This window comes from Cyanistes caeruleus, chromosome 4 (assembly GCF_971803275.1).
Source record: "Cyanistes caeruleus chromosome 4, bCyaCae1.hap1.1, whole genome shotgun sequence".
NCBI lineage: Eukaryota > Metazoa > Chordata > Aves > Passeriformes > Paridae > Cyanistes > Cyanistes caeruleus.
In genome coordinates, this window is record NC_141704.1 from 37,839,423 (window position 1) to 37,860,704 (window position 21,282).

At 38.3% G+C, this 21,282-nt stretch overlaps 1 protein-coding gene across 2 annotated transcripts in view; it reads left to right on the forward strand.

The window, feature by feature from the left end:
• Positions 1-21,282, forward strand: part of FGD6 (FYVE, RhoGEF and PH domain containing 6) — a 72,303-nt gene that overhangs the window by 2,620 nt on the left and 48,401 nt on the right. For both annotated transcript variants that reach the window (XM_086887720.1, XM_086887721.1), the window contains exon 2: positions 6,970-9,385. In XM_086887720.1, the coding sequence (XP_086743846.1) occupies positions 6,970-9,385 (2,416 nt within the window). The remainder of the gene's footprint in view (positions 1-6,969; positions 9,386-21,282) is intronic.

Here is a 21,282-nt window from a genome sequence, read left to right on the forward strand (position 1 = left end):
CTGTTTGAGGGGTCTGTGTTATGGGGTGAAACGCCAAACACAGCTTCTCCTCAAGGACAGAAGTTGTAAAAGGTCTGAGATGGATAACCCAGCCTTAACCTCGCTCCAGTTTACCTTCTTCCTTTCTAAATATTCAGTGTCTTGCTGCGTATCTTTTCTATTTCCTCTACAAAATTGTTTCAGTTACATTTCAGTCCAGAGCTGAACATAATTCCCTGATGGAGTTCTGCCACAGCTGTTGCTTACATGTTTTAAAATGTATATATAAGTCTGGAATTGTTGGAACTAAGGAACTATAGCACTTTTTTTATAATTTGAAGGTTATCTTATTGTAGTGATCAACCCATGTGTTGATTTCAACCTTCACTTACAGCTATACTTCTGCTATTGCTTTCTCATGCACTGCACAATATATATTTATGTATAAACGCTCTATATATATATATATATATATGATGCCAACAAATGTCCATTTACTTGTTCCCTGCCTGAAAGTGTTATGCTGGCTTCAAGTATGTGCTTTGCCTTTAAAAGGAAAAAACAAAAGCTCAGAGTTATGAGTTTGACGTTTATTTCTTGTTGAAGAAACAGTCCTTATATGTGAATCTATAGAGCTTATTTAATGTGGGCAGAATGTATGGCTTAGGCTTGAAATTGGACTTGACAACAACAATGAGAAAAATGTATTTTTATGTCAGAAATGTAGTTCAAATGGAAAAAAACATAGCAGGAACAGAATAAACAAAATCAACATGACTTTTCCAATCAAACTTCATTGCTTTCAAGGATTGAAAAAAAATGAGGCCTGCAGGGTTCAATGTCCCTTTAACCCTCAAATGTGTCAAGTCTCATTAGAGTTACTCAGCTCTGTCTCTGCATGTGATCTTAAAAGGTTGTTTATTCATCTCTTGTCTTTACTCTGAAGTTATGCCTAACTTTTCTGTTTTATTTCAATAAGTCAGTGAACAAAACTAAGATTTTGAAATTGATGTTTTCCTTTTGCAGTTTAATTAGGATGTTTTCTAAAGCTAGTGGAAACCACAAGTTTTCCCTTGTATTTTAAAAACTACATGTGTTATCTTCCGGGATGTTGTGACTCATTTCTTTTTTTGGTTTTTTTTTGAGCATTGTGGCACCTGACAAAATCAGAGCTTCTCCATAATGAGAAAATAAATAAACATTTGCAGGAAATAAATTAATGATCTCACAATACTTTTTTGAGGTATTTATCTAATGAAACTTTCTTTTTGTAACTGAAAACAAAGTAGTTGACCTGAAAAGCCTTGTCTTTAAAATTTAGGCTGCTGGAGAACAAGAGTTTTAAAATACTCTATCTGTTTCTCTCTGCAGTGTATTGAGTGCCAATGCAATAATCTCTCAGCATATCCCAAACATAGCAGTAATTATCTTTCTCCCTACATGTTCTTTAAAAGCCAGATTGGCTTTCTTGTTTCGAGACTGTGATTTGTAGTGTTTCATGCTAGAAATAGTCTCAGGAACAGCAAACTGGCTGTTGGAGCAAGCTCTTCCTTCATGTGAGAAAAAGCAGCACATTGATCTCTTGGTAGATGCCCTCTGGGCATTGCATTTTCATATATAGCCTACAGATGTGATTTGCTGTATCTGAGAATACGGTGTGCATATGTAAACAAGGTGCCTCGAGAAAACCAATGCATATGTTTGCTCTAGGCCAGCTGATACGAGCTAACTGTTTGAAGCCCTTTTCCTAGTGTGTGTGAAATGGATTTGTGAAGTAGTATGTGAAATATATGTAACCTTATAGGTGAAAAGGAATAAACTGCCATATATATTGTGTGGTAAGATAAGAGTATTCATATGATCAGCTTCTATAAAGTAGCCGATTTGTTAAATCCACACCTTTACTTACCCCATAGTAATTTGATTGTGTACCCTTACCTTAAACTTAGGCTGAGCTGCTATCAAAATCTAATGCTACACTGATTTATTGTTTTACTTTCTTCTTAATTTTTGTTGTTCAGAAGTAACATTGCTTTAGGGGAGGTTGCAGCATCCTGCCCAGGGTACCTCTTGGGTGACTTAAGATAGTCCAGTTGGGCATTGTGAATACCAGGAGGGGAGCCTCTGTTCATATGAAGCATTGCAAGGAAAGGAATATCAAGTTATGTCATCCTGACAGTGTCTAGAACTATTTGTCCCCTTTTCATGGACAGATGCAAGTCAAAACGACCTGTTCATGTTCTTTTGTTGTTCTTAAATATGGAAGTTGTTAACATGGTCTCAAAGGTATTGGCATAAAAATCACCTGGGAAAAACAATCCTGTAGCAACAGTGGGGTTTATTGCAGAAGGGGTAGTGCTATTTGATTTTTTGCCTCAGTTCACCATCATATATCATTGTTTCTCCTTGTTCTTATGTAGAACAGAGAAGAGAACAAGAGGTAAAAATTTGAGAAGGATTTACAACTGTGTAATAATAATGCTTAATATTGCAATATCTTATTGGCTTATCTGTTCATTCTCATGATAGAACGTAGAAGGCACACAAGTGCTTTTAAGTGAAAAAAAATTCAGCTGTCAAATTCTATCAGCTGAAGAACAGAAACGGGCAGCACTTTACGGTCAAAGGATTGAGAGTAGAAGTTGCTTCAGGATGTTCTCAACCTCCTATGAAACAAATCAAAGGAAGAACAGGAGCACTTACCAGTCAAGCAATAACAAGTGATGGTCACAGAGGAGATCAGCAGCATAAGAATGGGTTGTTGCTTTTTCCTCAGCATGCTGAGGGACATAATTCACCAGAGAGATAAATGTCTGTTTTCTGTGCTGTGACCTGAAGTCAGACAAAGAGCACATGCATTGATCTGCATAGGTGGTGCTAATATGTTGTTAGAAAAATAATGCCCTTTTAAATCCACTTTTTCTAAGGGGGTCAGGTGTTGGTATTTTTAAGCACCTTTTTTTTTCCCTTCAACACTGGGCATGGTATTGGCTGTTCCTACGTGAGCAGCAGATTTCCTGTTGGTGGTGGCTTCATCGCTAGTCACTTTATTTATGGATTTCTTCCTTTGCATAGTCAAACAGGTTGGAGAATATCTCTTTGACAGTTTCTCTGGCTACGAAACATTTAATCTGTTTATGCAAATAAAATTTTATATTTCTACTCTTAGATTTGCATTTATTACTGGAATCCCTGGATGCAGGAATTCTCTTTGAGAAATGGGTTAAGGCTAGATTTGGGAGTGGAGAAAATCATAGTGATTCTTTAAAATCCTGAGTAAGACAGGCTAGAGAATCCAGTGTTCAGTCCAAAGTTTCCTCTGAAAATTCTACATGTGTCAGAAAGTAAGTTTAAGTTGCCTGTAAGTGCTTGTGGCTCCCCCACTACAGTAGGTGAGATGTTTCTGTAGTTAATTATCCTTTAGGTTTCATAAGAATTTAAGAGCTTTGTTTCTAGTTTGAACTTGTCAAACCTCAATGGTCGGCTGCGGAATCTCATCAGGGCTTAGGTGTTTTTTCGGTTTGGGGTTTTTTTTGTGATTCAAGAGCCATCTGTTAGCAAAAACCTTTTACATGTGCATAAGTATATATATATTCTCTTACCATCTTAGTTTTTGAATTCTTTGTTAAATTAACCAGGATGATCTTCCCTGAGACTTGAAGAATAATTTTTAGACCTTGGATGATTCTGTAGTTATTTCTGAGATTGCCGGAAGGCAACATTGCATTTCACTAACAGTCTGGCAGGTGCTATGTACAGAAATATTTTCAATGTCATCTTTTATACTTCTTGGTTTGTTTACTGCTTCAGACCTGCATGGAGCTCTCATAACTATGTGAAATTATTTCCAAATTCTCTTCAATTTTTACTCTCCTAAGTATAACCAATCATCTCTGTCCTTAGATGAATAGTTACTTCCATATGACACCAGGAAAAAGCTGTCCAATCAACTAACTACCCCATGTATTTGCTCTATAACATTTCCTTCATTACATTTATTGTTTTTCACCTTGCTTATGCTTGCCATTTAACAAAAAGTCATTCTCATATGACTTCTAGTCATTCCTTACACCTTTATATATAACAGTTGCCTCCTACTTAGTTTTCTTTCTCTTCTGGATGGGAAATTGTCCCTTTTAGAGCACTGTTATGTAGAACTGCTTTTCATCCAACAGGGAATTTAATTAGTTTATAAGCAACTAAACTTTAATTCTTGATTTCTAATGTAAATCTAATTTATTTCTAATGTAAATCTACCATACTTTTACCCTTGTCAGCTGCTATAATTTTTTTCTAAGTAGTTCATTGCTTGTATTCTTCAGAAACTTAATGATATTTTGTTAAGGAAAACTACTGGTATTCATTCCCTTCTTGGAATCTTTCCTCTCACGTCACATTTATGTTTGAAAGGGCTCTTCATCACATTCCTCTCTGATGGAGCGGTTGTCTGCAGATCTATATTGATACCGAGACTGTAATGTGCCTGTTAATACATTGACCCATATCTACTCTAGATGTAATGTGCAATCACTTTAAAGCAGACAGTGGTGTCTTTATTATCCCACACAATTTGCTGGTCTCTTCTGTGTGTCTCAATGCTTTTTAACATTGAAGAAATTTGAAAAATTCTAGTAGGCTTCAGAAATCACGTTGAATTGCACTTATTATCAGAAGTGAATATTTCTGCTCTGTTCATTTCCCAGGTTTCTGCCACTGGCCTACACACAACCAGTCTATTTGCTTTTCTTTACATTTTCCTGGTTTAGTTTAATAAAATCATGGGGGTTTTTGATCATTTATATTCAGGTAATGGTGTCACACCATAACTTCTGAGTGCGTTCCCTAATAAATACTAGTTAAAAGCCCTGCAGAGTAATGTAATTTGGTGGTATCCAAAATGTTAGGCACTCCTACTACAAAGAGAGAAACTTCCAAGGTTTATGGACTTCAGTTTGTGTGTGGGAAAAATAATCCACGGGATATTGCTTACCTAGCCAGTGTTTCATCTCCTGTGTTTTTTTCAATCTGTTTCTCTTACTTGAGCATCAGAAAGGGTTCCAAAGCAGCCTGTCTCTCTCCTGTTTCCAGTGAATTCAGTAACTTAATAAATGTAACTGAACATGGTGCAGCCCAACACTACTGTGTTGTGTTCTGTGACAAACTGGACTTCCCTTCTTCATTTTTTTACCATGGAACACAGGCTCCTTTATTGCCATCACTTCATATTCCAATTGAATGAGCAATTGGCTTGTCTGAAAGTGAGTGTACAGCTCTCTTCTGCTGTTTGGGATCAGTAGTTACCCACCTGAAGAGTTAATTTTATTTTTTCCTAGCAAATTGTTGATTTATCTCTTTGTGGGAAACCTGCCTTTAGATGGGATGCAGAAGGTGGGATAGCCTTGGCAGTAAGTGGTAGTTGTCAGTGGCTACAGAGAGCTGTACCTTTGGAAAGAAATTCTGGATTTCCTCTTGCAAAATTTCTTAAAAATGGTCTCTGCCATCAGAGGTTTATCTCTTGACTAGTATAAATGGCATCAAGGACAGCCATTCCAAGTGTAGGCAGAGGTAATCACAATTAGTGATTTGTGTCCTAGAGAAATATGGTTTTACTGGCTCTCTGCTTAGAGCAGTGGCTTGCTGTTTAGGAAATAGTTGCAATCTGCCTTTTTTTTTTATTTAACCCATCTAGATTTCCTTTAAACAAACAAGTCCCCCACAAAACAAACCTAAACTTTGAAACTTCATTCTTGCATTTCTAGGCTAGAGATTAAGATATAGTGTGTATCTATAGTAATAATGGTGGTAAAACACAACCAAACACCAAACCCACATTTCAAAGGGAATAATAAATCAATGGCATACCACATCTATTTGCATGTGAAACATTAACTAATGTGTTTTCTTGGGGGTGTTATTTAACATGTATATGACTTACTGAAAGTATACTGATCAAAACAAAGGTAGTAAATACAGAGGTAATACATAAACAGCACGAGGAACTTGTTTACTTTATAAATTTGCACTAATATAAAAAAACACTCAAAACACTTAGAAATCTGAAAATATTCCAGCATATGGAAATGAATTGGTCACAAATAATCTCCTGAAATATTCAAATATTTCAGACATACTTTAAAAAAAGCAACCACAAAACAAGCAAACAAAAAACACTGAAACCACTCAACAGGATCAAAACTCCATAATCTCAAAGTTCTTCATGAGCTCCTTTTCCTAAGCATACTCTCCCCAGGGTTTGTCATCTTGTTTTGCCAAGTGGGTCACAATTCATAATAGTGCTGACTGTTTCTAGGTCAGACATGTTGGGAAGAGTGATTTTGTACGAGGCACACAAATAGTGTTTTACAATAGACAGGTACTGCCTTGCTACAAATTACTGCATTAGCCTCATACCACAGACTAACTGAACTGTTGGTAGTGACGTGCCAGTTTTGCAACTGCTGGAGTAATTCATATCAGTATTGTTTGAAGGGAGTGGAAGAGAATGAGGAATTTTAGATTACTCATATCTCAAGGTGGTGGAAGAGGGAACTGAACTACCCTGGTCACTGTTCTGGTGGTCCCATTGTCTTTGTGGCTTATTATGTGTGTGGCACTTAACATACTTGCAACATTTTAAAGTGGTATTACAGTTAAAATGCAAAACCAGGCGAATCTGCTCTGCTTTTATTGGCATCAAACTTTAGCATCTGAGGGAGTAGATGTACTAATATTACATTACACTGTTTGTTTATGAAAAGACTTTGAAAACTTCCCTAACACTCCTTGATGTGCCTATTAAAACAAAGGCAACTAGTAAAGAAGTGGTGTTGCGGAAGGGAGGCATGCTTTTAAGAGAAAAATATATCCATACACACATTGAGATCTTGTAGATCACAAGTTAAATGTTACAAAACTTTTAATACTACTGTATTGCAGGTGAAGTTGTTTTGTGGACAATGGTGACTAAAGTCTTTTTTTAATCCTTCCTAGAAATTAAGAAGCCACCAGTGGCCCCCAAACCAAAATTTGTCCTGGGACACAAGGCAGCGCCTCCACCTGTTGCACCGAAGCCTGATATTGTACTTTCTGGTGGGATACAAGCAGCAAAGAAAACCAAGCCAGCAATTGCACCAAAACCAAAGGTTCTTAAAAGCTCCTCCATCCCAGAAGTTAAACCTCCATTGTCTACACGAAAAAACACAAAAAGCTTTGAGGAGCGCAGGGAAGATTCTTCTCAAACTCTAGACCATTTGAACTATAAAAATGAAACCTCAGAAGGAAGTACTGGAAACACAGCATATATTCTACCTGTGTCACATTGCAAATTTGAATGTCTTCATAAACTTGGAAATGGAGAGAACACCTGTAAAACTCAGATAATTCTTGAGCACTTTGACACCTTAGAGAGCATCAAGCTTGGTGAAAGAAATGCAGTATCTCTGGGGGATAGTCACAATGAAAAATTGGCAAGTAAAAGTCAGGTGGTTTTGAAAGCCAGCATTTTAGAAGAGAAACTTAAGGATGTCCTAACTCATGGTGTGTTTCCTAACAGCAGTCCTGTTAGGCACAGGTATGCGGACAAATTTGACAAAGGGGATGGCAGCAGTTCCAAGACTGATGTTAAAATAGAGTTTATGGAACTTGTACAATCTTCGTCATCTTCTGAGGTAGTTAAAGGGAAGCAACAAAATGCTGATGGTGAGATTACTGCTGATGATCTTCGGATGTCTGAAATTTGTCCTAGTTTGACTGAAAATAATCACAGTTGTTCTCCATTGGACAAGGAAACTCTAGAGAATGAAAATTTAAGTAGCAACAGGATGTTTTCAGGTGAAATAGGGATGAAAGCAGATGCTGATAAAACCTCCCCTGAAATATCTTCAGTCCTGAGCTCCAAAGTGCTTCCTATCCCTAAGCCGAGAAAGCCACGTGCCGCATGTCTAGTCCGTCAGGATGGCATAGACAGCACAGGAGAAGGAATAAAGGAACCTAATTCAGAGAAAGATTCTTATGGTGTTGTGGACCAAAGCTTAAAAAAGCCAGCAAGAATTAATGTCCTTGCTCAGAGTGTTTGCTATAACAATAATGCAGAAGTGTTTCATCCTGAAAAATGTGAGGTAACTCAAAGCAATGCAGAAAAAATGCCTCAGGTAAGGGAGCCTGCTGTGAAAGAGTCAGCTTCACAGAATCTTTTGCCTCAGCTTTTACATGGAAGTCCTGATTTGGTGAGACATGTTGAATCTTCTTTAAATGCAGGCCATAATTGCATGGATGAGATAACAGATCATGCCAGTATGCCAGATGCTGTGGTCAAAAGGACTGACTTTGTCAGGTGTGATGCCCTGTCCATGAGTTTGCCAAAGCAGCTCAAACTGGCAAGCAGTCAGCACTCATCTGCTTCAAACAACCTCCATGTTTCCTCACAAAACTTGGCAAATAAAGAATTTAAAATAAAGGATGAGAGTTCCCCAAAAGTTATTCCTAAGAAACCACAGAGGCATGGCCTTCCAGCTGCTGGATTGCTGAAAAAAGCTGCATCAGCAGAGCTTGTGGACAAAAGTTCTTACACCTCCAGTGAGGACAAATCAAACAGCCTTCTAGAAGGATCTCACTTCGCACATGCACGAGCCAAGGAGCAGGATGCACTTTTGTCCTGTGACATACCCAAACGTTCTTCTGAAAAACCCGTCTGGAAGTTACCTCATCCTATTCTTCCATTTTCAGGAAATTCTGAATCATTAAAAACTGCTACCAGCTTCAGCCACTTGACTGTTGTGACAAAACCTCGGGCCAAGTCTCTCTCTGCCATGGATATGGACAGGACAGACAAGCCCTGCAAAGACCACCATCACAAGAAAAATAGCTTGAAAAAGCTTCTGAACATGAAACTGTCAGTTTGCTTAAAGAAAAGTGACTTCCAAAAATTTCTGTCTAAAGGCAGCCAGTCAGTGGAGAGTGCTATTGCCAACCTTTCCAATGGGGATGGGTATGGAAATAAGAACAGGAATATAGGGTCTGTAGGCAGTGAAAGGAAATCTAAATCTGCCAAGGCGCACTCCGTAGAAATAAGTAGTCTGGCATTACAGAAGAAGAGGCAGCGGAACAGAAGTCATCCTGAGATGCGAAATAACCAAAGGCTGGATTCTTTAGAAAAACATGGACTTTTGGGAGAGAATTTGTCCCAAATGCCTTTGAATTCTGTAACCAGCATTTGTGATCCAGAGTACGAGAATGTACGTCACTATGAGGAAATACCTGAGTATGAGAACTTGCCTTTTGCTATGGGTGCTAGGAGAAATCTCTGCTCTGAATGGCAAAACTCCAGCAGCGTGGAAGACCAGAGCACTGACTTCTATGAAGTTGAGGAGCCTTGTGAATCTACAAGCAGGCGTTGGAGACTTGACAGGTAAAATAAAGAGAAAAGGGAAGTTAAACCAGCTGCATTGTAACTCTGTTGGTTGTAAATATGCTTAAATGATAACTTCAGAGGGTGTACCTCTTTCATTAAATGTCAGCAGGACAGTTGTTCCTGTATATCTTTCTGTAGGCTTTTGTTTTGAAAACTGCTTGCACTTGGCAGTGAGTCAAGAGGAAAAGCTAGTTATTCCTCATATATTCCTCAAAATTTGGGAAACTTTTCAAGTTTTAATTAAAGCAAATCAGATACAGTCATGTATTTGTATCCAGGATTATTTCAGTGGGGAGGAATGAACCTTACCGGTCTCACGATGAACTGGAATAACTATCCAAAGGGTGCATAGTTGCTAGGTTTGTAGGGGGAATGAATATATTTTTAGATCAGTTGATAGAGCTGGGAAAAGCAGACAAGCTTTTCATTATGCAAATTCTTCATCAGGTCTGGAAAGCTTTTTCGGGTATAGCAGAAGCTACTGCCTCTCTCTAAATTCAGTGAGTCTTCTGTATCTGTTTGTGCTCTCAGCCAAGGTGGTAGTGGTGCACAATTTCTATGTGACTCATAGAATATTAGTGTGATTAGGGGTTTGGTAACTCTGCAGGTTGAGTTAGCTGAGGAGGAGGTAGAGACAGATAATATCAGCAGATTCAAAAAGGGATTGGACAGGTTCATAGATATGTGGAAATGGCCTCCATTTGTCCCAGGGAGGTTTAGATTTTATATTGGGAAAAATTTGTTCACTAAAAGGGTGAGTGGTCAGGCATTGGAATAGGCTACTGAGAGAAGTGGGGAGATCACTGTCTCTGGAAGCATTCAAGAAATGTCTGCCTGTGGCACATGGGGACACAGTTTAGTGATGAACATGGCAGTGCTGGTTGGCCTGAATGATCTTTGAGGTATTTTCCAACCTTAATGATTCTGTGATTCTATGTCCAAAAGGGTTGCTAAATGGAATAGGCAGGAATAGATCTTTAAATATTTGTATTGCTGTGATGGATTGCTGAGAAAAGAAATGGGCCAGACTTATGTGCTCTCCCTAAACAGTATCACTTAATGTGGTAACAGGTAAAGCATTGCTTTGTCCCAATATGGTATCATGTAATTTCTTTACTTCAGCTGATCAGTTTTTCTTACAGTTCCTAAAGATTTACCTCAAACTAGCAATAAGTCCACAGCAAACTTATTCACGCTATTGAGAACATATGCATAAGAACAAGAATAAATGAATTAGCTTTTAGATAGTCACATTTAACTTCATTTTTCACTGAGTTACTAAGCTTTGTTTCATTTTGGATGTGTGTATAGCAAACACTTGCTCCAAAGAATGTGTTCTCATATAGGAAGAGACAAATATTTTAAGGGGCATCCTATGTTAATTGTTTTACAGCTAATATTATCAATATGGGTCTGTATGTTGGAAAGCATGAAACCTTATAATGGAGAGGAGGATTTCTAGTTATGGGCTATGTCCTGGTACATTTATTCAAGTGGTTGTTGAGTATATTTATAGTTTACAGCAGGGTGTTTCTTAGTTTTGTCTTTGGCATACTTTAAGCTCCTGACAGAGTGTATGCTTTTTGTTTAAGTCTAATCTTTGAGCATCTTTCAAGGATTTTGACTAAGCTCTCTTGGTATTCCCTCAATTTGGTGTACCTAAGAAGGGTGAGACCAAACTTGAATAAAGATGCATTTCACGTGTTTATGTGACTCATTTTGGTTTGTGTTGTTTTGTTCTGAATACAGGTGAATATCTGTCTGCTTTAGGAAGAGGATAGTTTTCCTGTATGAAGCATGGTAGATGTGAGATTGCAGTTGCTCCTGAAGTGAAATTCTGTAGTTCTCTTATCTGGCTAAATCTTTGAGATTTATTGTTAGTCCCTCTCCATAAAAACCTTCCCCGGTACCAGCAGTGATATACGGGCTTGAGTGGTCCCTCTGGCACATCTACACCTGAAGCTGCTCCCTAAGTTGGATGTTCTTGGCACAGCTGGGTTTGTGTTGTTTTTCTTTAAAAAGCACACGTAAAAAAACAGAGCTAGAGCCATTTGTGTGTTTGTTTTAAATCGAATGAAATAGCGGGAAACTACCTTATGAAACAAGTAATGCATGTAGTTACTTTGATAGATTTTAGAGAATAAAGAAATGCCTAGGGAAAAAAATAAAGGGGATACAACAGTACAGTAGTCTCTTGACCTGTATCAGGGAGAGCAGGGATTAATATTCATTTTGGCTCTGCCTTGGGAGGTGTAAGGGTCCTCGCCCAGACAGGCCAGGCAGGCAGCTTCTCCCATCCAGTATTATCTCAAATCCTTTGAAGCTTCCTTATCAATGTTGTCTCACCCTTTCTGCATAGTTCTGTAAGAGCTTTTTATCATTTCCTGGGCCAGGCTGTATTATAAAACCAGTTAGAGAAACAGTGCTGCTGTTGTTATTGAAATAATTGCCTCTCGGGTTTTCCCTAGCCTGTCAGAACATGCACTCAGCTCTTTTTCATAGATTGTGGCACACAAATTCCTGTAATGCACTGCTAATGGGGATCTCAAAGCAAATTATGTTATGATTAAAGCCAATGTACAAATGAGATTGTTCTTCTGAGAAGTTCAGACCAATTGCCAACACTTCTAGTCATAAGAGTACATTCAGTATATATTAAGTCTGAATGCCAGTCTTGGCATTACCAGAAGTGTTCAATGGTGTCTTTAGCTCATGGTACATTTCTTTCTGGAGGAAGAAATAAAATTTTGATAATGTACTCAATACTTTGGTGGTTACAGAGGAATTTCCGTACAATCCAATCTGATGAAACCAGTGTGCTTTAATGGAAAATGGTAATAGCTTTTGACACTTTTATCTGAACTTTTTATGTCGTATTTAATTCAGCTATGTTTTGCTTGCTTGAGCCTTCCCACAGGGAATTAAATGCAGATGGAAGGCCTGGCTAATTAATGGTAGGTATCAGTTGTCAGGACTTCATTTCTGAGATATTTGATGTCAACCTGCTTTCTACTGAAAAGAGAAGGCTTGGCTTTGAAAGGAAGAGAGTCAGGGTCCTGATCCAGTATATGAACCACTGAGGTGTGGAGCAGGTGCTGCTGATGGGAGTCAGAATGGATTTGGTTTTTGTTACATAGTTCAGAGGAATATTCTCAATAAAGTAAATAATATCAGTAGCTTGGGAACAGATAGTCTATGTTTCCATTGTACAAAAAAGAAGTCTTTCAAAATGGTGTTTAAGGATTGTTTATTTTGGTCTAGTCTACCTTCTTGACTGCCAATTTAAAATGGATAATTTAGATAAATGTGTTTTTATGAGGACTCTATAAACAAAGTGAGTGAAGACTAGATGCTCTGAGATAGAAAATGTGCTGTTTTATATAAAAGAAGTTTTAAATATCATTATCCAGTCATATAACAACAGGAAATGCAGCTCTCTGGGTTTTGTGGGGGTTTTTTGCATGTTTGGGGTTTTGGTTTGCTTGTTTGTTTTGTGTTTTGTTCTGTTTGGAGGTTTGTTGGTTTTGTTTGTTGATTGTTTGGGTTTTAGGGCTTTTTTTGAGAAAAAAAAAAAAAAGATTCAGGCCTGAAAAGTGAGATGAAAAGTCAGTCATGCTGGTGCCACAATTTGTTTAGTGTTGTCAGAAGCCAGTAGTTGTAATGGTTGTTTCAAAGTAATGCCATTCTTTTGAAAATTCCAAATGAAAGAGAAGTATTTTTGCATTAGTTATCATATTTTTAGTGTCAAACCTTTATTCTGAGGAGGACAGCAAAATCTTCCTTAGATCTAAAAGTAACATTCAGTATATGTTTGTCCAGTGAACTGAAAATGCAAAGGAACAATGAGTGTGCCTTGGAGCATCTGTCATGCTACAGAAAATAGAAATTTAAACTTTTTTGGATCTTTTGGCCTTCCTTTTGGTATTACATTTTTCTAGACAAACAACTGTATTTTAGATTGAGTGAGTCTACTCCTTCAACCTTCTGGGAATAGCACAGTGCATTTACTGGATACTTTTGACAGTGTTCCTTGAAGATGTTGCAAATGTACACGACTGCTAATTTATTTATGTCTGTGTCATTGTGTTTCCAGCTAGGATTTTTCTTTGGAAAGGCCTGAGGAGGGAGAATACCATGTAACAACAATCGTTTATGCTTTCAATGTTGGTTTAATCATATAATAAATTATTATATTAATTTATTAATAATAAAAATATTATTTTGTATTTTACCCACACCTGCTGATTTAGAATAATCCATTGTTTTTCCAGAAATGAGCATGTCAGTGCAAAATATAAGTTTAGTTTTCTGTACTAAATTCTGCTTTGGGGACTGAGCCCCCAGAGGGCAATTAAGTGTCTGTGAAAACCTTTATGGAATATTGAATTTCATATTGAAATCTGTGTGGCTAAGCACTTTGCTTTGATACATATTTCTCTTTGATGTTGTGGTGGGGGTTTTTGGTACGTTTTTGTGTGGGTTTTTTTTGGTTTTGTGTGGTTTTTGTGGAGTTTTTTTTGCAATGGTGAAATTCCCATTCAGAAACACTAAATTAATAAAAGACTGCAAGATCTAAATAGCATTTAAAATACTGCTAGTTCAAACCCTTATGCTGAAATTTGAATGTACAAAATACATTTTAGGTATTGAACGTGTTATACCTATATCTTCCTTTTATTGAATTTTTTTGAAGGATATAACTTCCTGATAAGTAGAGGCCAAGTATGTAGATTTTTTTTTTTAATTTAATTTGTTTCTCAAAGATTATTTTCTCATCTGAGGAAGGTCAGTTCCTCCTTCTTCATCAGCTCTGCAGTTTTGCCTTGTCTTACAATCTCCCCTGTGTGTCTAGCTGGCTTCTGCCACCCTCAGTTATACAGAAAATTCTTTCTCTGCAATTGCCCGTCAGGTTGTAATGAAATAGCTTTGATAATAGACTATCTAGATTTCCTATCAGGCTTCATTGTCCTTGGTCGTCATGTGTTATTGCTGGCTTTCTTTTTGTGCTGTGCTTCCTTGGGTCTGCCTTTCTTTCCCCCTCCCTCCTTTTTGCAGTGTGGTGCAGCAGGGAAGCCCTCTGCCAGCTCTGAGTTCTTGTCAGTGAGGAGGGAGGCAAAGGGCTCATATCTGCACTCTCAGTCCCCCTCAGGGCTGACTGCAGAGCTCTCTGGCAGTCCCAGCCCCAGAGCTGGGAATGAACAGGAATGGACAAAGCAATTCTTGCCTATCAGATATAAGGAATAAACCGTTTTGCTGACTCGTCACTTTTTGCTCTTACAGAGCATGAAGGAATAAATTCTGTAATTGTTAGGCATGTCTAATCAGAATCAAATCAGGGAGGCATGGAAATGTTGGTGAGAAGAGGTAGTAGTACAGTTGCTTGGGAATTATGTGTGACATAAGGACTTGGGGGAGAAGGCAGACACTGGGAACCTTGGGTCTGGAATTTTGTAGTGTCGAGTTAATTATTTTGTACCCACAGGGTAGCATGTTAAACTACATGGAGGACCCACAGTTAACTTTTTTACTCAGGAGAGCATATGGGCTGTTTTGGGTTTTCTTTCTTTCCAAGAAACTTCATGTGAGTCAGTGTCTCCATGGTCTGCTTTTCCAGTAAGAGAATTTTTCCTTAGCATTGGAGTGTCTTTCAGTTATACAGCTTTACAGTTTAGTCTGCTATACAACCTGAAGTAAAATGCATATACTGTAAGAAAAAATTATGCAGTCTAGATACATACCCAAATCTTCTAAAGCAATCTGGTAGAACTATGCTGATATTCTCCCTCCTTGCCTCCCCCTCTTTTTAAATTTTTTAAAATCGGAATAAATAGGAACTTTATTAGAATCTTGACAAATTCTCATGCAAATATGTTTTTGTGCTGATTAATCTGTTTTGACAGTGGGAGAGATTCTGAGGTGTGATTGTCTCCATTTTCAATGAGGGAGAGAAAGAAGTTGGGGAACTGCATTTTTCCAATACTGTTATTCTGGTGTTCAGTCCAGTAATGAAAAGATTTAAAATGTTCTATGACATGCAAATAACTGTGAAGATCCGCAAGATGGTAATAAAAAAGGATTTTCATCTTTGATATTTGTTTCATCCCTCTTTTTGAGGGCTCCCTCTTGATTTTAGTTAAAGAAAGAGGTGGGTGAAGAACGCTGGCATGGCCAGGGAAACTTCTGACAGAGCTGGATGTGCAATAATGAAAGTCTTGGAAGTTACCAGGTGGTGTTACAAGTGCTACATAAAAACAGATGTGGTTTCAATTCTCAATGTTACCTTTTTATTTTATTTAGTTAGGGCTGGGTGTGCTTGTGAGTACAAGAGGCAGTAAGATGGTGGCAGTGGTGATGAGGCAGGCACTGCTGTGAGTACTGCCCAGCTGCTGGGTGAATCCTCATCTGCTCTCCAAAAGATTTGGTGGCTACTTTGGTCACAGTCTTGTGCAGTCTAGAAAATTACATCGTATTAACCTTGATGCACATGCAATCTATATGCATTAAAAGAGTCATTTTGAGGGTAAACTGTGCTACCCTTTGTTTTCCACTGAAGAAATGCTCACCACAGATAGCAAAAATGTCCAAACTTCTGTTGCCATTTCTCCCCTGATACAATACAAGGATGTCCTTGTCCTTCCGGTGACGTTGCCCTCAGCTCAGTGTGCTGGCTCTTGGCTCCAGCTGGAGGGTGGCTCAGTGTGCTGTGGGGGAGCCTGAAGGAAGCAAAGCCCTGCATAAGCTGCTGCGTCTCTTAGGCTCCTTCCTAACCCCCCTGGTCATGGGTAACAGGAATTTGAACGTCACGCGCTTTTGTAAATTAATCTGCAATGCTTTATCTTTTTCTTTCCTCTTTTATTCCATGTTTGTGTTTTTCCTAATTTTGGCATTCTTCAAATGTATTTCCTGTCCTTAAAGGTGGAGAAAGCTAAGTTAACGCTGCATATTTGTCACCAATGTTGGCCTTTCTCCCCTGCCTCCAACGTGTGTGCTCTGTCTCCTTTTGCCAACCGTGATATAAATTAACAAAATGTAGCTCTAGAGAATACATCAGATGCAGAGAGGAGAGTCAAATGTGATATGAGAATTGATGAAAGACCCATTTATATGCTCAACAGCAGCCTTTTCCTGTGGTTATTTTCAGCATCAGCTCAGGAAATGTGCTTGTGGAGCTCTGTGGCACAGTGATATTCCAACTGCATTCTAATGTAATAGTATCTGTAAAACAGTAAGATTTGTGGGTTGCACAAATAAATGTCTTAAGAAAGTGACCAAAATATAAACTTGGTTTTTTATTTAAATGCCAACAGTGCTATTAATATACCACATTTACCCAACATTTCTATTTGACCTAGTTAAAGATGTTTAAATGATTAGATTTACAAAAGTGTGCAGCTATGTTGTTTCAGTGCACTCGACAAAATTTAGGTAAAGAAGTGCTGGTTTTATTTTAGGTGCTAGAATCCAATAAGTTTCATATAGAAACATAAGGTTTATACAAGATTTAATTTTTCTTTAAAATATCTTTGTGCTTATGAAAAACTGTTCTACTCAAGCAGAAGACTAAAGAAATATTTAATATGCATACAAATAAAAAAAGGTAGTTTTTATGAAACCTACCATTCTGAAAGCTACAATCTGAGCCTTATGGCTCAGTGATTTCAACTGCTCAGAGTTCACTTGGTTTTTTGTTGCTTTTTTCCTAGAGGTGGGCTGTTCTGTACAGATTTTTAGATGGGCTGAACAAGTTTATGAAGAATGTCTAAATCTCATTCTTCTAATTTGTGCAAAAGATTAGAGGAAGAGATTGCATGGGTCTAATCTTGCAAGCAGCTCAGTTAGTCTTTGCTCTTAGTCTGTGTTACTCTTGACCAAACTATTTCATCCTCTCTTTTCTGACATACTGTCCAGGAAGCTGCATCAGCTCCCATGCATGCAGAGAGTTGTGTGTTTAGGAGCTAAGCCACTCCATTTTTGTTCCAGATCTAGGTCACTACCTTTTGAGTAATCTGTCACTCAGCTTTCTTTTGTCATCTTCTCAATATTTGCTATGTAAAAAAACCTGAGTGCAATAGGATGTGCGTTATTTTTAAATTGAGTGAGCAACTGTTTGAAGAGAGATATTGGAGCCCTGATTCAGGAATAGTCATGCAAAAATCATAGAAGTAATGCTGAGTCAATACAGAAGATACTGGATAGGGCCTTGCATTGACTCTGATTATAGGGAACAGAAGTAGCTATGCATTGAAATGTCATGGTAGTTCTGGCAGGGTAAGGTCAATTTTATTTGAAATGGGTATTAATAGGAAGTTTTGTTGTCACTTGGTCTGAGTTTTCCCTTTCCTATTTGATACATTTGTTTTGGCATTTTTTGTCACAATTATATTACAGTTTTCCAGAAGTCTATTTTTTGTGTGGTAGAGTTCTGTTGTGGTTTTTCCTTTTTTGTGTGTGACAGGAAAACAAGTGTTGCTTTACTTCTGATCTTGCTGTCCTTTCCCAGTCTACCTCATTCCACTAGGGTCTGTTTTGTAAATTGAGAGAAGTTAGAATGAGTGCCATATTTTTCTGGCCCTTTTTTATATTGTTTTTGCCAGGAGCTTCTTCCAAAGGTCTTGCCCATGAGCATTGCAGCTCTCCCTTAATTCTTGAAACAAGAATTCATGATAGGGGAAGGCAAAAATCTCTAAATTCTGCTCTAAATCTCTGTAAGGAGATAATCTGAGAGCTGTTCGCACCTTTATTAAACTGTGCTTTCTAAAGTCATGCTGCAAAGTATGCTCATGAGTGTAAATTCTCTTTACCTACCCTGGGAGACAGGTAATCCCTCACAGCTTTTGTTGGTGACAGAAAGCACCGATGCAGGGACCCCTTTCCCTTTGATATGCTTCCAGCCAAGAGTTTAAATCCCTAGGTTTTGCCATAGTATTTCACTTTCCAGAACCAGTGCTCAAGGCTGTCCTACAGTATTCTCCTGGATCATATTTTACTACATTGGCATCATCTCCTTTTGGCACCTTTTCTGGAATGGGTAAGATAAATACAGCTCCTGGCGTAGGCTGCATTTCACTCTCATTTTTTACTTCATGGTCCAGTATGCCCAAAGGAGAATGGAAAAGAAGGGGGACATAAAGAGGTCAATGAGGGAGGGGATTTTTTAGCTCTAATGGTAGACAGTCACTGTTGTTAAGAAGATCTGAAGTTCAGGTGACAGTTCTGAATTTACGATGGGCTAGGTTCCAGGTGCATCTAGAGTGATCTTAAATTTATCTTCATGCTTTCTAGACTGGTTTGCAAAAGGAAATGTGCTGGTGTTGGCTTCTTCAGGCTGCTTGTGGATGGGAGGTATTGCAGCAAAATGTAGCTCATCTAAAAGGTGCAGTAATTGATGCCTTTACTAATCTTGCTGATCACTAATCTCTTTATATATTTTTTTAAACATTCCATAGAAACGCACTTTTGATCTTGGTTAGTATTCATGATAATTTGTCAATTTGAGTGTCTGTCCTGCTTGTTCATGATGTCAGCTGTGCCACACTGTTCAGGAGCTGAGCTGTCCCACTCTGAGCACCAGTTTTCTTGTAGACTTTTAAACTGAGACTTCTGTCTTTCTTATCCATTTCTTTTTTTAATGTGGCTTTGCTGTGGTGACTGTAGAAACATCTGAAGCATGCATGTGTGTTTATGTTGAACTTTCCAGGGAACTGAGGAATTGTCAACAAACGGTCTCACTGAAGATGACTTCGGTGAGCATGGGAGGCTGCCTGTGATGAGCCATTCTTTGGTGCCTCTGGCCTCAGGAGCTCATGTTTGCAAATCACAGCTAAATAAGGAGATCATTTGAGATCTGTTTGCACCTTTTTTTAAGCCATTCTTTTTTAAATTGTGCCATGGAAATATGGGCATGACTGTATCAATCATAGCGTGCCTGAAGTAGGGTGACTGACAGAACGGATTACTTAATAAATTTTGTACTTTTATTTTAATGTGAAGCTCATATGACAAATGTGCTCTTTTTTCTGGCTTTTTTTTTTTTTTGCCTTAGAGTGTGAGTCAGCTGTATTTTTCTTTCATCTCCTTGAAGAAAGTAGTATGAGCTGTCTTGACCTGAGGATAAGAAATGCTAGACTGAATGCTGCTGGCTACAAACGTTGATATAACTTGGTTCAAGCAAGTCAAGTGCAGAAGTGTGCAATGTGCTCAGCCAAGTATAGAAGGAGCTGCTAATGGCATGATCTAAATGCATGGCTAAATGCAGTTGCAGCTCTCGAAGTGTTTGTGATATCCTCCTTGCCCAGAAGTCTCAGGTGTAACCAGTGAGTGCCAGAGGTAAGGACTGGGACAAAGATGACAGTTCTTGGTGTTTCTCCTGGCAAGAGCAAACTCCTGGCATTCCCACATGGCCTCTCTCAGCAGCCAGCCCATTGTCCAGGAGCCAGCAGACAGCTTTCAAAGTGCAAGTGGTTCTGAATGAAAATCCATTTCAAATAGATTGTATTGAGCTTTTCTTTTGGTAGTGTATTTCTGCCATTGGGCATCCTGTTTTTCTGTAAAAAAATATACTAATGAGTGCATACAGTACATATGATATTGTTTTAAATAATTCTGCTTCAATTCTTGAAGTCTTTAAATTGAAATTTGAAAAAGGAACCTGGAGTGCACAAAATATTTTCAATTGTAGTTGCTCAGCTGGATGCTAGCTGTTTCTGTTTTCTAGCTGTGATTCTTAAGGAGTGTTTATATTTGTAATTGAATCCTTTAAATTCCCTAACTAGCCAGGAGAGAATATAGCACAGCAGTTCTAAGCGATGCAGATAGTCATGGATTCATCAATTTAGTTTGTTTGGACCTTGTTTTGTGCTGCTTTTTATTTTTAAGACTTTATTTTAATGATTGTTTAATTCCTTGCCACGCCACCTGTGGAAGGATCGCTTGCAGAAGGAACTAATGAATCTCACAGGCATGATCTAGTTAGGTAGTCTTAAAAGATAAAAAGAAAAAGAACATTAAAATCAATTGTCATGTTCCTGGGGATCACACCAATAAAAATTCATGTCTGGTTGCCTTTTTTTCTTGTTACTAGTTGTAATAATAATAATAACTTATTAATATCATTGACTTCTTACTGCAGAATGTTAATGCTTTTGTGTAAAATCATATTTGAGAGGGCACCTTGCTATCTTGCCTCTTACTGTGAAAAGGTGCCATTTTTGGCAGAGAAGTTGAAGCCCAAGCAGGTTGGCTGCAATAAGGCAACCAGTCTCCAGTGCTGGCAGCCACATCAGCACTGCGAGAGACACAGCAGCATCCACCAGCCTTTCTCACACTGTCCACTACATCTAGAGGAGAGAGATGTGATCTCAGCTTCAGCTTTTTACATCTGTGAGTCTGTCATTAAACCAGAGAGGTGACTGATGCTGTAGAAATAATTCAGAGAGGTAATCCCCCTGGCCTGGGTTGCATTTCATCTTCATTTGCTGCTTCATGGTCCAGTGTTCCTGAAGGAGAAATTAAAAGCAGGGGGACATGAAAACAACAAAAAGGGATGGGATATTTTAGCTGTAATGGTGAACAGCCACTGTTGTTCAGAGAATCTGAAGTTCAAATGAGAGGTGAATATTAAGCTCCAGTTAAGCTCCAGGTGCATCTAGAGTGATCTGAAATTCATCTTTATGCTTTCTAGACTGGTTTGCAAAAGGAAATGTGCTAGTGTTGACGTCTTCAGGCTGGCTGTGGATGGGAGGTATTGCAGCAAAATGTAACTCATTCAGAAAGCGCAGTAATTGATGCCTTTACTAATCTTGCTGATCACTAATTTCTTTATGTATTTTCTTAAACCTTCCATAGGAGCTCACTCATGATCTTGGCATCCTTTATTATCTCAGTGCTTTGCCAAG